The 16,202-nt window shown below is 35.8% G+C and overlaps 1 protein-coding gene across 1 annotated transcript in view; it reads right to left on the reverse strand.

Moving 5' to 3' along the window:
* The window catches only part of LOC18101081 (uncharacterized), a 31,102-nt gene extending 16,763 nt beyond the window's left edge, over positions 1-14,339 (reverse strand). The window contains 13 exon segments of the mRNA XM_024604823.2: positions 6,873-8,105; positions 8,174-8,272; positions 8,378-8,430; positions 8,585-8,666; positions 9,635-9,703; positions 10,572-10,631; positions 10,719-10,781; positions 10,893-10,988; positions 11,256-11,364; positions 11,981-12,066; positions 12,160-12,285; positions 13,151-13,872; positions 14,105-14,339. Of these exon segments, the coding sequence (XP_024460591.2) occupies positions 6,873-8,105; positions 8,174-8,272; positions 8,378-8,430; positions 8,585-8,666; positions 9,635-9,703; positions 10,572-10,631; positions 10,719-10,781; positions 10,893-10,988; positions 11,256-11,364; positions 11,981-12,066; positions 12,160-12,285; positions 13,151-13,872; positions 14,105-14,162 (2,856 nt within the window). The 5' untranslated portion in view covers positions 14,163-14,339.
* Positions 14,340-16,202: the final 1,863 nt, after the last annotated feature.

Here is a 16,202-nt window from a genome sequence, read left to right on the forward strand (position 1 = left end):
TATAAATACTTTATATTAGTAAACAACACCTGCAAGCTTTTAAGTAATAAATTAAAATGAGCTAAAATTTAGTAGGAATAGTACCCTGAACTAACTAAAGCTGAACACCAGTGATATTGAAATGTTTAAAAGAACAATCTGATCTAAAATTGAGGAAGAGAAGATTTTGTCCTTATATTTTGTTGTGCTGTTCCGAAGAAAGGATATTTTTCAGAACTTTTCACATGCATCGTGAAGTATCCTAGAAAATTTAAACTGAACTTACTAGTGTGAAAAAAGAATAAGAAAATAGTGAAGATGGTGAAAATCAATAAGTGAAAAAAGAATATTTCATACAGAGCAGAAATTTCCAATATGCTGAATATACAAAATTGCATTACAGAGACATTACATCGTAAAGATACCTGAGAATAAAGTTACTTAAAGCACAAGACACTCATGGCTAATCTACTCAATTAGGCACCATGAAGCATGTGATGAAAAAGAAGTTAGAAATAAAACAGGCATGGAAATAAAGAGTGGAAAATAAGATAAAACATCAACGCTAAAATTCTTGAGAGATTCAGAAAATGAAAGAAAACTAGAACTTCATTTCAATTCCTTCAAATACAAGCATATGGTGTCTAAGAACTGAATAACAAATTATTAGCAAGCAACTATTAATAGAAAAAAAAAAAAAAAACATTGAGAAAGAGCACTTGGAACTCTGTGAATATCAGCTAGGGAAGTCCCTCAGGAAGCACCTGCATGATAATACTAGAAGCAAGAAACATGTGGAAATCTCCCTCAAGATTAGTTAGGAAAATCTGGTATTAGCTAAACCAGATCTCATAGATTATTCCTTTCTAGTTTAGCATAGGATCCTTTCCTGTCTAGTAAATATTTCCTATTTTGATAGATTGTAGGGTTAGCACTCTTCTCCTAATATATATTGTATTATACTCTTCAGTTATAATAAGAATATAGAGAAACTTCTCTTAAATTTCTTCATGGTATCAGAGCCTCTAGATCCTAAACCTTAAAAACTCTAAAAACTGCTACTTCAATCCAAAACCAAATACAGCATGGCTGCAACAGGACAAAGCTCTATCTCTAAAGTAACCTCACAGCCAGAAACAGCATCAGCTGGGAATAATCATGGAGGTACTTAAGGCATATCACATCCTATCACTGGTCACAAACTCAACGGGCATAACTATCTTCAATGGTCATCATCAGTCATAATGTTTATTTGTGGGAAAGGCAGAGACGACTACCTCACAGGAGAAGTCATCATACCAGAAAAGAATGATCCCAAGTTTCGAACATGGAAGACTGAGAATCACATGGTAATGTCATGGTTGATCAATTCAATGACCAACAAAATAGGAGAAAATTTTCTTCTATATGGAACAGCAAAGGAAATCTGGAATGCAACAAGAGAAACCTATTCAAGTTCTGAAAATACATCAGAACTATTCAAAATTGAAGCAGCATTACATGATCTATGCCAAGGAGATCTTTCTATAACACAATACTTCAACACACTCTGTCGACATTGGCAACACTTAGACATGTTTGAAATTCATGCCTGGAAATGCCCTGAAGACACAACCCTATATAAAAGAATTTTAGAACTGAAACGAACTTTCAAGTTCGTTCTTGGTCTCAACAAAAATCTAGATGAAGTCAGAGGGAGAATAATGGGGACCAAGCCCCTTCCAAATCTCAGAGAAGCATTCTCTGAAGTTAGGCATGAAGAAAGCAGAAAGAAAGAATGATGGGATCTCACAATTCAGCCTTTACATTGGAAGGATTTGCCTTGCTACTCGAGGATATCCAAACAATAATCATTATAGTCGACAGAAAAAGGGAAGACCCTGGTGTGATCACTGCAACAAGCTAGGACATGTCAAAGAAACCTGTTGGAAGATTCATGGCAAACCTGCTGATTGGACGCCATCAAGGTTAACAAATGACAAAGGCAGACGTGTCAACAATGTTACCTCAAATGACAACCAAGACAAGAACACCAACCTTCTACCTGAAACAAGTCCCTTCACCAAGGAACAACTTGATATATTACAAAAACTGTTCAATCAGAGTTTATTATCTCAATCAAGTACGTCAGCCTCTGGATCTAGATTGTTAGCTCAGAAAGGTAAATTTTCAAAAGCCCTTACTGTTAGTAAGAGACACTCAAGCCTATGGATCATAGACTCCGGAGCATCAGACCATATGACAAGAAATGCAGCCCTTATTAATGAATACAATCAGTGCAATAAGACTTCTACAATCCGTATAGCTAATGGATCTTCATCCCAAGTGAAAGGAATAGGCCTAAGCAAAATTTCGAGAGGCATGCTCCTAAATTCCATTCTTCATATTCCTAAACTGGACTACAACCTCATCTCAATTAGTAAATTGACTCGTGATCTGAATTGTGTTGCTAAATTCTTTCCTAACTTGTGTATATTTCAGGATTTGGATACGGGAAAGAGGATTGGTTGTGCTAAGATGTGTTCAGGGCTCTATCTCCTCAATGGATTCACTCCTCAAAAAGGACAAACTCAGAATGGAATCCTTGCACCTCATAAGGGTCAGTCAGTTTTAAATTTCTATGTCAATAAGGATAGTGATGTTATGTTACGGCACTATCATCTTGGTCATCCAAACTTCATGTACCTAGAGAAATTAGTTCCTTCTTTATTTACCAATAAAAATGCAAAGTCTTTCAAATGTGAAGTATGTCAACTTTCCAAGCATATTCGTAATAGTTATCCCACTATCTCATATAAATCATCAGATCCTTTTGTCATAATCCATAGTGATCCTTTTGTCATAATCCATAGTGATGTATGGGGTCCCTTACCAGTAAAAAATATAACTGGAACTCGTTGGTTTGTCTCCTTTGTTGATGACCACACCAGATTGACATGGTTATTCATCATGAAAGAAAAATCTGAAGTGGGCCAAATCTTTCAAAACTTCCACTCCATGATACAAACACAATTCCACACTAAGATCCAGATCTTGAAAACTGATAATGCCAAAGAATATTTCAATTCTGAACTCAATACTTATTGTCTAAATCAAGGCATTCTCCACATCAGCTCTTGTGTTAACACTCCACAACAAAATAGAGTGGCAGAAAAGAAAAATGGAGAGAGGTTGTACTCACAGCCACTTACCTCATCAACAGAATGCCTTCTAGAGTTCTAAAATTCAAAATTCCTAGTCAAGTCCTCCTACAAGCATTCCCACACACCAAAATACTCTCTTCATTAGATCCTAAAGTGTTCGGCTGCTCAGTCTTTGTTCATGTCCACCCTCACCATCGCAACAAATTAGATCCTAAATCCATCAAGTGTATCTTTCTAGGATACTCTCCACATCAAAGGGTACAAGTGTTATTCTCCCATCAACAGAAAGTTTTATACCTCAATGGATGTCACATTCTTTGAACATCAAGCCTACTACCCCAAGTCTGATATTCAGGGGGAGAACAAGCAAGAATATCAGAATTGAGGTATAAATTCTGATATACCTCACACGAGAGATACCCCACAGAGTCATTCGCCTCTCTAGAGTCATTCTCTAGTAACTATAGTCTCAGGTCCACCAATTCCAGTTCCAAATCAGCCCATTCAACCAGCCCCAATTAAATCACCTGCACCAAAACAAATTGCAAATCCTGAACCTGAACCTGAACTTCTTACCTATACCAGAAGGGAAAAACCAGAGAAGCAGATAGAGCATGCAATACCTCTTACATTGGACCAAGATTCAGAACCAAGTCCAAATTCTGCTCAAATACACGCAGGTATGGAAATTTCAGATTGTGAGAATCTTGCTTCCTTTGATGACTCAGACATTCCAATTGCAATAAGGAAAGGTGTTAAATCATGCACAAATCACCCCATCAACAGATTTGTTTCATATGAAGGGCTGTCACTATCTTACCATGCATTTGTTTCAGCGCTTGACAATGTACAGGTTCCCAAGTCTACTGAAGAAGCTCTCAAAGACTTAGGATGGAGAAGAGCAGTCAGAGAAGAAATCAATGCATTAAACAAGAATAACAATTGGGAAATGTCTGAACTTCCACTTAGCAAGAAACCAGTTGGGTGCAAATGGATATTTACTATCAAACACAAGGCTAATGGGAGTATTGAAAGATTAAAGGCCCGACTGGTAGCAAAAGGATTTACTCAATCTTATGGGATAGATTATCACGAAACATTTGCTCCAGTGGCCAAACACAACACCATCAGAATTCTCCTATCTCTAGCAGCTAATCAAGACTGGCCATTACATCAACTAGACATTAAAAATGCATTTCTTAATGGAGATTTGGAAGAAGAAGTTTACATGGAGATACCTCCAGGACTAGAAATATCCTCCAACTACAACAAAGTATGTAAACTGAAGAAATCACTATATGGACTCAAGCAATCACCACGGGCATGGTTTGACAGATTCACAAAGACAATAGTCCAAAATGGGTATTCTCAGTGTCAAGCAGACCACACCTTGTTTATCAAATCTTCTCCAGAAAATAAAAAGGCAATATTAATTGTATATGTTGATGACATCATCCTAACTGGTGACTATAGAGAAGAACTAGTGAAATTGAAGACACTCTTAGCCAAGGAATTTGAGATCAAAGACCTTGGGTACCTCAGATACTTTCTTGGCATGGAAGTGGCACGATCAAAGAAAGGTATATATGTTTCTCAAAGAAAATATGTCCTAGACCTACTAAAAGAAACAGGAATGTTGGGTTGTAAACCTGCAGAAACACTAATGGATTCAACCAAGAAGATAGGAGCAGTACAGGACAGAACACTAGTTGACAAGGGAAGATATCAAAGATTGGTAGGAAGACTCATCTACCTCTCACACACCAGACCAGACATTGGCTTCTCTGTCAGTGTTGTAAGCCAATTCATGAATAATCCAACATAAGAGCATATGGATGCAGTTAATAGAATTCTGAGATATCTAAAAATGAAATGACCCTGGAAGAGGTCTGCTATACAAGAAAAGTGACAACAGAAATGTTGAAATACACTCGGATGCAGATTGGGCAGGAGACATTTTAGATAGAAGATCTACCTCTGGGTATTGTTCCTATGTTTGGGGAAATCTAGTGACTTGGAAAAGCAAGAAACAACAGATTGTATCTAGAAGTAGTGCAAAATCTGAGTTTAGAGCTCTAGCACTTGGCATCTGTGAAGGAATGTGGAGACAGAGGCTATGTTTGTTTCTCGGAATTCATTTTCCGGGAAACTATTTTCCAAACTTTCCTATGTTTGTTTGCCATTAGAAAAGTTGGTCAACGGAAAACACTTTCCAGTCAAAGGAAAATTTGGCTTGGTTTCCAGGAAAGTGTTTTCCTGGAAAATTTGGGCGGAAATCACTTTCCAGAAGTTGTGAAAAATTTAAAAATGTCATTATTTGCTGATTATATCAAATTTGGTCCTCGAACTTTTGATTGTTACATATATTTTGTTTTGAATATTTATTTTTCAATTTCATCTCTTAAAATTTAATTTTTATATTAACTTTGGTCCTCATTTTTATAATTGTTATTTGCAAAACCCTTATCATTTTTTTATTGAAATTTTTTATGTATCAAATTTGGTCCTCATTCTTTTGATTGTTACTTATTTTATTTGAAATAATTTATGAAATGTTAATTATTATTATTTTAATTTCTTCATCTTTCATTTATTTTTTATTTTTTAGATTTGATCTCTATTACTTTGATTATTATTTATTTTATTTTAGATAATTTATGAAATTATATTTTTTTTCAATTTCATTCTCATTCAACTTTTTAATATGTAAGATTTGTTCCTCATTATTTTAATAAACTTGAGAAAAATAAAACATTAATAAGTTATTTTCCAGCTCATTTTCCATGACATAATCAAACACTGGAAAGTGTTTTCCAACTTATTTTCCATTACACTACCAAACATCAGAAAATAATTCATTTTCCCGGAATTCACTTTCCAAAAGAAAACTACTTTCCATCAAACAAACGGGACCAAAGATTACTCAAGGAATTTGGAGTGAAACTATTAAACCCCATCAAGATGTTCTGTGATAATCAAGCTGCCATAAGTATAGCTAAAAACCCAGTGCATCATGACAGGACAAAGCATATTAAAATAGATAGACATTTCATCTCAGAAACGATTGAAAAGAAAATTGTCCATCTAATCTACACTCCTACCAAAGATCAAACTGCAGACATACTTACCAAAGCACTTCCCATAACTAATTTTGAAGATTTGAGTCACAAGCTGCGCATGTATAACATATACAACCCAACTTGCGGGGGAGTGTAGAAATCTCCCTCAAAATTAGTTAGGAAAATCTGGTATTAGCTAAACCAGATCTCATAGATTATTCCTTTCTAGTTTAGTGTAGGATCCTTTCCTGTCTAGTAAATATTTCCTATTTTGATAGATTGTAGGGTTAGCACTCTTCTCCTATAAATACTGTATTATACTCTTCAGTTATAATAAGAATATAGAGAAACTTCTCTCAAATTTCTTCAAAACACAATCCCATGCCACAACAGATCCAAAGTCAGTGTTCAAGAGATATGAGATCCAAAGTAAATTTTGTTTTTCTCTAAAAGGATGGGTGCAATATGAAAACTTCCTATGAGGTCACCCATCCAAGCACTACTCAACTCCATAGCTCTGATGGGTCAGGTGCAATAGCACTACTATGATTGTACCCACATCCAAAAGTAAATTTGATTCAAATGGAGATGACATAAATATGGAGGGAAATTTTGAAATTGCTAATTGTGGAATAGAAAGTGCTAACAATTGAGAATTTAGCAACACTTCAATCAATATTTTTCAACTAACCTTTACATCTGATGTCTCAGACCTACGCCAGGATGAATCAACAGCAGAAACTAACAAGGTTGACAACTGTCTGGCTGTATATCCCTCATCAGAAACATTACCAGGCAAATTAAGTTGAGATGATAAGCAAACGCGGAGGAACATCAAAGCCTGTTTTCGGTAAAAAGCATCCATGCCACTGTTTTTGTTTATGACAGCTGTTACAGCAAGATTAATGCATCTATCCAAAGGCACCAAAAATGGAGTTGATGGCTCAAATGTAAGTATCAGACGAAGCCCGTGCTCTGGGTTATCCTTGCACTCAAGTGCAAGGGACTCTTTAACAAAACGTCTGTTGCAGCCACCTAACTTGCCAAGGATTTGCACAGCTTTTCCACCCCATGGATAGGGTGCAGGCCTCAAGTGAGACCATAAGGATAAAATCACCTCTGACATGACAATAGCCATACTGGGTTCCAGGAAATCAGGATTCAAACTATCTATCCAAAATTCAAGTGTTCTTAAACCTAAACTCACTAGGTCATCACTTCCCTTTAGACAAAAAACAAGAGGTCTCATAAGATGAGGAAGGTGTGGCAGCAATGAGCTTAAGCGTGCAGGCAATGTTAAGCATAGTTCAAGTAAAAGGTCCCTCATATCTTCACCAGTTGGGCCCTCGAGCATTGTTAATAACATATTCAGGCAGGGCTGTAACATTGGAATCAGGTCCCGGAGAAGAAGCTCAAATTTACATCCAGCAAGTGCCCTGAACATTGTTCGAAGAAGCTGCATATAACCAAGAGGTCTTTCAACTTCAGTAGCATTCTTCATGCAAACTTCCATAATAAGAAGGGCATGAGGCTGCAAAATACGTTCAAAATCTGCTGGTACTTTAGCAACAGCACCTAATATAAACCGAAAGAGGTGCAAAACCAGTTTTGCTGCAGGTGAATCTGGGTTCTTCAAAACATCAAGTTTCCTGCTTACGAGAAAGTTAACCAAGGCATCCGCAAATGGCCGATATACTTTTGAAGATTGCAAGAGCAAAGAAAATATGTGAACCAGTTGAGTATTGCTAATCATGCATTCAAAAAGTTCAGGCATGCACAATGAGAACATGTCCATAAGATCTCGAGGTTCCATAATACACAGTATCTGGGAGAAGACATTAAGCATGTCCCTCTCCTCATCCTTCTCCTTAAAGAGAGCTAAACAATGCACCCCACTCTTCAGGACACCTGATGCTTTCCCCACCTGCCCAAAATCAAAGTCAGACCATGCCGATCATGGGACAAACAAACAGAAGACACATCAAATAATACCTCATCTTCTCTCATCCCTTTGAATGCTTGAGGAGATGGTAAGTTAGATGGCGGTGAAACAAGCACTTGAGAGTGTGTTCCATGTGTTGAAGGAGAAACCTAAACCAATGAAATTAAGCAATGAAAAAGAAGAACGAGCTAACATGTAAAGAACTGTTAAATAAAAGGCTGTTTTGGAACAAAGTTAAATTTTCAGACAGAAACCTGTGATCTTGGCAAATGTGCGTGAGTGATGCTCCATATAATAGTCTTCATTCCTAAAAACATAACCCAGAGATTCTTAAGTTCTCTGAAAATAGGTTAATTAACAATGAGAAACATAATTCAGTGGCATTCATCTCCATGGTGTAGTTATCATTATAAAACATTGAAATAGAATACAGATGGTATAGCAAGAGGATATATTATTACCCATAACTAAGGTCTTGATCAGATTCTTACAATCACTGACTTCCTTGGAATGTTCCACTGGAACTTGCAGATTCAAAACTGCCTGCAATCAACTGCATGTCAGATTGAAGACAAACCCCAAAGAAGATATATGATGGATTCAGAAGAAAAATATTGTCCAGTTGTATACATCCAATCAAAAGGATTGAAGACAATCCTGTGATGCCTTAATGACAGTGCTTCACCGAAAAATTCTAAATGTTTCTATATATTTCCCAGTACATCAGGATATCTGTGCATAATTATTCAAAAGAACTCGACAATGCTGGAGAAAACACTCAACATTTTCAAACTATGAAAGTTCATTGAGATAAAATAAAGAGATTGCAGATAAACTAAAAGGCATTTTGTTTCAAGGATCAACTAAACATTTTCTATTTATTCTTTGAAATTTTATGAGAGATACTTCTAGGTTCTAGCAGTTTGCTTCTTCCCAGAAACAACCAACGTCATCACAGTCAGGCTCTAGCAGTTTGCTTAACCTACAAACAACTAACTTCATCACAGATAGAGAGTTCCATATCTTAAACCATGCACACAAAAAAAAGCACTTTTGAAGATTGAGTAATCTGGCCATTCCCAGGATTTTCATTATATATTTATTTCTAGACTCTAGATTTGGGTTTGAGGAAAGCAAACTGCAGGTGATATTCCAAATGCTTCACCGAAGCTTCTTTATCACAAGAACCAACAAAGAGATACAATGCACAAGCAACAAATAAACAAGTCCTATGAGCAGACACCTAGCAAATGCTGAATAGTTATAACCGATAGTAAAACATAACAGTTTCGAATCAGTAGTGAAACAGAGTGAGTGTAGCATTCTGGTAAGGCTCAACATTTGTAATAATCATATATACACAGTAAATTTGAAATTAGGGAATGCATAACAAAGCACGTTCTTCTAACAGAGGAAACATGATGCCCAGAGAACAAAGACTAAAATTCAAACTGTTGACCCAAGCAACATGAAACAATGATTTAAAAGCACACAGAAAGTCACAGAGCTACCTGCACAGGGAGTTCAAGCTTTGACCTCATTGTAGCATGCTCCCTTCCCTCCTTACCCTCTTCCAACAGCTATCAATTAAAAAGGACATTAAAGTTCACAAGCAAACAAGACAAAGTGTAGTCAAGAATATTAGAAATGAACAAGCGAAAAAGACAGTCTTCTAAAAAATGTGAAGAAAATTAATCAAAGATATCTACAAAGAAACAAAGCAATGTTAATTATATCCGAGGACAGTTGGCTCCACATACTTAGAATCTTGAACAAGCATATGAAAGCACGTAGGCCAATTAATTAACTCAATGCAAAAGGTCAGGAAAAATCTTATTATAGTTCAATTTCTTTTCTATTATAAATAAATTATCAATGGAGTTGCCTTAGGACCAAGGATAAGAAGTAAGGGCTACAGAAAAAACTGGAGAAGGAACATTTGTGAGCTAAAGATCTGCAATGAAATACTTCAGCTAGATACCTCCACAAGTAACATCAACATGTTCCAATGAGCTAGTATCCACCAGAGAAGAGCAAACAAGAAAAGGGAATTGTGTTTGTGTCACTACACTTGTAGACCATGTCGAATTGCATCTGCCTTCAAATTTGTAGCAATGTAGAAACCCGATAAAATAACATGAATCTTCCATCCACTCCAAAATCTTAATCAGAGTTATCCCAAAAGATGAAACTTATAAAGGAATCATCCTATAACCCAGATCAAACAAAGACATGAACCTGTAAATTTCTATCTCTAACACAGTTCCAAAGGTGATGAAATGCTTCATATGCCAAGACATTCAAATGGCTCACAGTCAAGTAATTGACCAAAAGTGAGCTTCATAAAGATACCTCCCAGTAATTAAACTATTCACTGTTGTAGCATCACAGCTAAGGTTTGTCCCAACACAATACCACATGAGAAAGGGATCACCAAGCAAGGATTACCTGTGGAATGATGCGCTTGAAAGTGCTAAATTTGCCAACAAAAGCATCCAAAATACGCCCCTGTAAAGCAAGATGAGTTACTCCAAAATATAATAAGAAAATCCAACCAAAAAATCTTCACAAGAATACTTAAATTGATGTCAATACCAGTAAAATACGAGCTTCATCCATGGTTGATTGGTCCACACCTTTCTCAAAAATTGGCTCTACCTAAACCCAACAAACAATTTAACAGCATAAAAAATAGATTGTAGAACCAATCTTAACTATGCACCTAATTAGGCAGCTAAAGCCTTTATTGGCCCAAGCAAGCATACACACCAGATTCAACATTAGCCTGGCACAGGTAGTATGGATGCTGAGCGACAGTGAAGCATCATGCATGTTACTTGAGAACAGGTAAATAATCCGTGACAACTGCAGTAGAGATAGAAAAGAAAGTTAGAAGACAGATTTTTTATGATAAGAACCAAAGGAATCTCAGATAAAATATATTTGAACCAACAGATATCACCTTATTCCCTTTTTATATGAATAAACTGGCAACAAATCACTCAAAATGGCAACAATACTGATCAATAATTAAGAGTCTAGCATAGGTAAGAAAACAAGAGATGAAAAGGTAATTGAGAAATTTGACGTCAAAGTAAAATTTGACATCAGGTATCCCACAAACAGCAGCACCTGTGATAAGGAAAGGTCACTCCGGACATGATGAACAATCTCTGCAAGTAGGCTATATGCCAATGGCCTCAGAGTTTCATAGCATGCCCGACCAGTTCCAACTAGAACCCTAGAATGAACAGGAAATATTCAGTAACACACAGCAATAATGAACTTAAAATCAAAGAGCCAAATATCCACAACCCATCCGAAAGTGATCAGATGCAATGTCAAACCATAAAAGGAAAATTCTAAGAAATTTCTCATAGGCAAACTATTAAATAAGCAAAAATAAAATAGACAGAAAATTGAATCCATTTTATGGAAACAATTGCACAAAATACATTCAGAAGAAATGTGATGGACCCCTACATTCCTGTTAAGCTACCAACCACATGATGCTTCCTTGAATAAGTTCAGTTTCAAATGATTTGTCAGCAATTTATACAGAACCTCTGTCAAATTATTATTTTCCAGGTGTGGATATAGGTTGCCAATTGTAATGTTCATGTTCAATTTGCTCCTCCTCTGTTGTGATTTTTTTCATCAAATTCTATAAACACTAGACCATTCCTTCTCTTAGTACCACCACTAAGCGCACACAACAAACAGATTAGAGTGCTATTTCAAGTGTTACTCTTATGCCCCCAAAATTTAATTATTCAACATTTTTAGAATCTCCTGGGAGTTTGTGATCATCAAAGCTCATTGAAATGTATGCCCCTTAATAAGATAAAGGATTTTACCTCTCTTCTAAAAGTGTGTCAATTAAAGGAAATAAACCCCTCTTGAAATCTGTCCCCAGAACATGCTTCAAGGCAACTAGCAGCTCCTGCACCCAAAGTGCTCAGATATCAGTTTTTGACACTACAATAGATCAATATTCATAAAGAGAAAATCAAATTAAAAAGCAGGGATCATTAACCTTTCTAATGGATACAGAGTCTGAGCACGCAACAAGCAGATTCACAATGCTTTTACATATACTTTCTTCATGTGGCCTGATATAGTCGGCAAAACTCTTCAACAGGTATGTTAAGAAGGAAACTGTCTGCAAAATGAAAAATAGTGATAATTAGTGGAAATCATAAGATACAAACAAATTGAAGAGCATGCACAGTTCTGCAATTTTGATTACAAGAATCTGATTTCTGCCAGACCTACTATTTGTTTTTTCCACAGATGACATCTATTTATTTTATGTAATTCTCTCCCACCTTTTTGAGAAAAAAAACTGGTAAAATTGCAGTGTAGCACTGAGCATGACAAGAAAGGACGTCAAGTGTAGCTCAACAGTGAATTTCATACAATTGTGAGCAGAGGCACATAAGAGTTTTTGTGGATATATTTGAAAGTTTTTATTGTATTCAACTAAAGAGTTGCTTGACATTTTATAAGCTCAGCAAAAGAGGTCACAAGTTGGATCCTTACAACCAGAATCCCATTGAAACTTCATATCCTTAAATACAAATCTAAAAGCAAGACTCAAGACTCCATCAAGTGGTTTCACAAGCCTACGACAAAAAGATTTTAACTTATTTGCAGGAACTACAACAACATCATTGTTTCCGCAGTCATGCTAGATTAAGAATCCCAAGAATTGAATATCTTTCTATAACACCATGATTCCAAGGCCTGTGAAAATAAGGTTTCCCTTCAATATTTGCTAGAGAATTGCATATTTTGGTTGAGAAACAATCTCTCTCATTTAAGAACATGAGCACACGTATTTAACAGGCATATTAATGACTACAAAATCCCCTCTATGAAAAAAGTGGTTTTCTCCCCTCCAGAATCAGTCTAAATATGCTAACAAACTCAGTACTGCCATATGTCATCTACAAAATCAACATGAAACAAGCTTTATTGCATCAGGGAAAACATTGCAGGGATATCAGTGAGCAAATGAAACTTACCTTAACCTGTGCACTCTTCAGCTCAATGAAGTTAGTTTTCAAACGGGGAGGAACCTTGTCAGGGCCCGGGACAGATATTGCAGCAACCATCAAAGGCAACAAGTGAGGAATATTAGTCTGTACAAGTCGGCTATACAATTGGAACAGAAAAATAACCACAAGTGGACTCTCGGTAACTATCTTAAATGAACGAGTACTAGGATTAAGCTGGCCATTCCCAACATGTCCAGCACTCAAAAGCCCTTGGTCTGAAGAAGTAGAAATTTCCATTGGCTTAACATCCTCTACAGCCACGCTTGTGTTATCAAAGAAATGGCTAATAGTCATTCTAAAATTCTGGTAAATCTTACATACAAAATCTAAAAATGGCTGAACCTCATTTTCTAATGTTGGCCTAAAATTTCTAAGAAGATCAAAAATAATACGAATGCATATCAACCCATTTTCTTCATTATCCGTGGTAAGCACTTGCATTGCAACTTTCAAAAGATCCTGAACAAAAGGCCGAAGAACCTCACTATGCGGTAAACGATTCAGAATCTCCACCACAATGTTCCGTAACTTATGCTCAGGATTATCTACAAACTGCGGTTTTGTAATTTGTAACAGAATAACTGAAAATGCCCTGAAGTAACATTTAAGGAAATTCAAATACTCCGCAGTATGAGCAATCTCGAGACTATCCCGCACCTCCATCGCGTTCTGTAGCCTCATTTGAATTGCTGTCCGAAAATTATAGACAGAATATAATTAAGAAAGTGAAAAATAAGGAATTAAATTTCTAAAACTCTATCAGCTTAGCCTAATAAAACGATCATTTCCCTTATATTACTTCAAATTACACAATAAACAACCAAAAAAGAAAAACAAATTACAATTATATATTCCATTTCCTTCATTTTCTCTGCGAACAAACAGTAAAATAAATAAACAAAAATCCATAGAGAGAATTACAGAGGTCAGGCTCCACGAGATGGCGAGAATGCAGCTCGAAATTCTGAATTGGACTCATGGCATAAAAAAACCGTTTGTTCTCAAATTGAGCTTCTAGGGTTTCACGGTAGTGAGGTTTTGGTTCTCTCGCTTCGGTTCTGGTAAAAATTTATGGTTTTCCAGAGAGAGAGAGAAATTTTGGGTTTTTAGGGTTTTAGATTGAGAGTAAGAATTGGAAATTTTAATGCTACGAGAAAGTTTTGTTGAACTATAGTACCTGCCATGACTTTTACTATTTTATTAATTATTATTGTACCGTTAATATTTTTAAAAATATAAAAAATAGTTTAAGTATTTTAGATTTGGTGTTCCCATTGAATTTGATAATCAAAACTTAAGAGTCTTTGATCTATCGAGATCTGATAGTCATACTAAACCTAAAATACTTAAATCTAGTGATTATATCATACCCAATACTTGGATATCCAAGTTACTTGAATCATAATAATAATAAAAAAAATATAAAAATAGTTAATTATAACCGTGATTGTAATTATGATTGTAATAATAATAATAGTAGCAACAGCAATAATAATAATAACAACAACAATAAAAATAATAATAATAAGAGTAATCATAATAACAATAACAACAAAAATATTAACAACAACAACAACAATAATAATAATAACAATAATAATAACAACAACAATAATAATAATAATAATAACAACAACAACAATAATAATAATAAGAATAAGAATAATAATAATAATAATAACAACAACAATAATAATAATCGTGCTAATAATAAGAAGAAGAACAACAACAATTATGTCAGACCCCAGGTGTTTGGATATCACAAACATGTCTGATCCAAGTTTACTTGGGTCTGACAACATGTCAAACCCACGTTACTTCGATCTGGCGGCCATGCTAGACCTAATAGCTTTGGGTCTAACAACAATAAGGTTGAGCATTTCCGGTTCGATCCGGTTTTAAATCAAAATAAACAACCAAACTGAAATTTTTTTTTAATTTTTTGAACCGAACCGAACCAAAAACCGGTCCAAACCGATTAATTTCGGTTCGGTTTTTTTCCCTTCCAAACCGGTTCAAACCCAATGGTCCTCTACCAACACTGTTCATCCTCTTCCTCCTCTGAAATACAAGAACCCGCCTGGAAAAAAAATGTTGGTCTTTATTAGAACCATCAACACAACTAAATCCAATCCACATTGTAGATCAGGTTGTCTACCACAAATTCCATTTTGTTCCAGTTTCCTTCACCCCACGATGCGTCATTAATGTTAAGGAAACTCATTACCAACAGTCTAACAATAGCAGGACTGTTGGTGTTCTTATCCCACCAAATACAGAGCAAAAAAAATAAAATAATTATCAACATACAAGATCACTATCCCAGGAAGATAAGGATCGAATTTCTCTCGAGGTTCGGCCTTATAAAATCAGAGAGACAAAAAAAAAGGGAACCTAGAGACCAAAGAAAGGGAAAACCCAAAAACCAGAGAAGGGAAGAACAAGAAACAACAAGAAAAGGAGAGAGAGGATCGGGGTTCCATCCACCAGATCCAACAAAAACAAACAAACACACATTTCTCACAAAAAAGTCATTGTTGATTAATCTATGATTTCTCAAGAACCCGTGCTTTCCAGGAAGAAGCCACAGCAAGATAAAAGTCTCATAGATAGTAGAGGGAGGGGAGAAAAATCAACGTGGAGAGTAAAGTGAGAGATAATGAGATATGCAGAGAAGGGAGGGGGGCGGCTGATAGGTAAATGTTACTTTAGGGTTAGAAAATATTCTAGTTATAGTTGTTTTTTTTTAAGTGCTGGCTGGTTGAACCGGTTTGGTTCGGTCCGGTTCAATCGGTTTCAGACTTTAGAAACCGAACCGGAATTTTTTTTGTGATTTTTTAATCAGTTAATTCGGTTTTTTTTTCGGTTCGGTTTTTTCAGTTTTCTCGATTTAATCGGTTTATTGGTTTTTTTGTTCACCCCTAAACAACAATGATAGATCCAGGTACTTGGATTTGACGACCATGTCAGACCCAACAGACATGGGTACTTGAATAATAATAACAAGAATAAGAACAAC

Source organism: Populus trichocarpa, chromosome 7 (genome assembly GCF_000002775.5).
Source record: "Populus trichocarpa isolate Nisqually-1 chromosome 7, P.trichocarpa_v4.1, whole genome shotgun sequence".
NCBI classification, from domain to species: Eukaryota; Viridiplantae; Streptophyta; class Magnoliopsida; order Malpighiales; family Salicaceae; genus Populus; species Populus trichocarpa.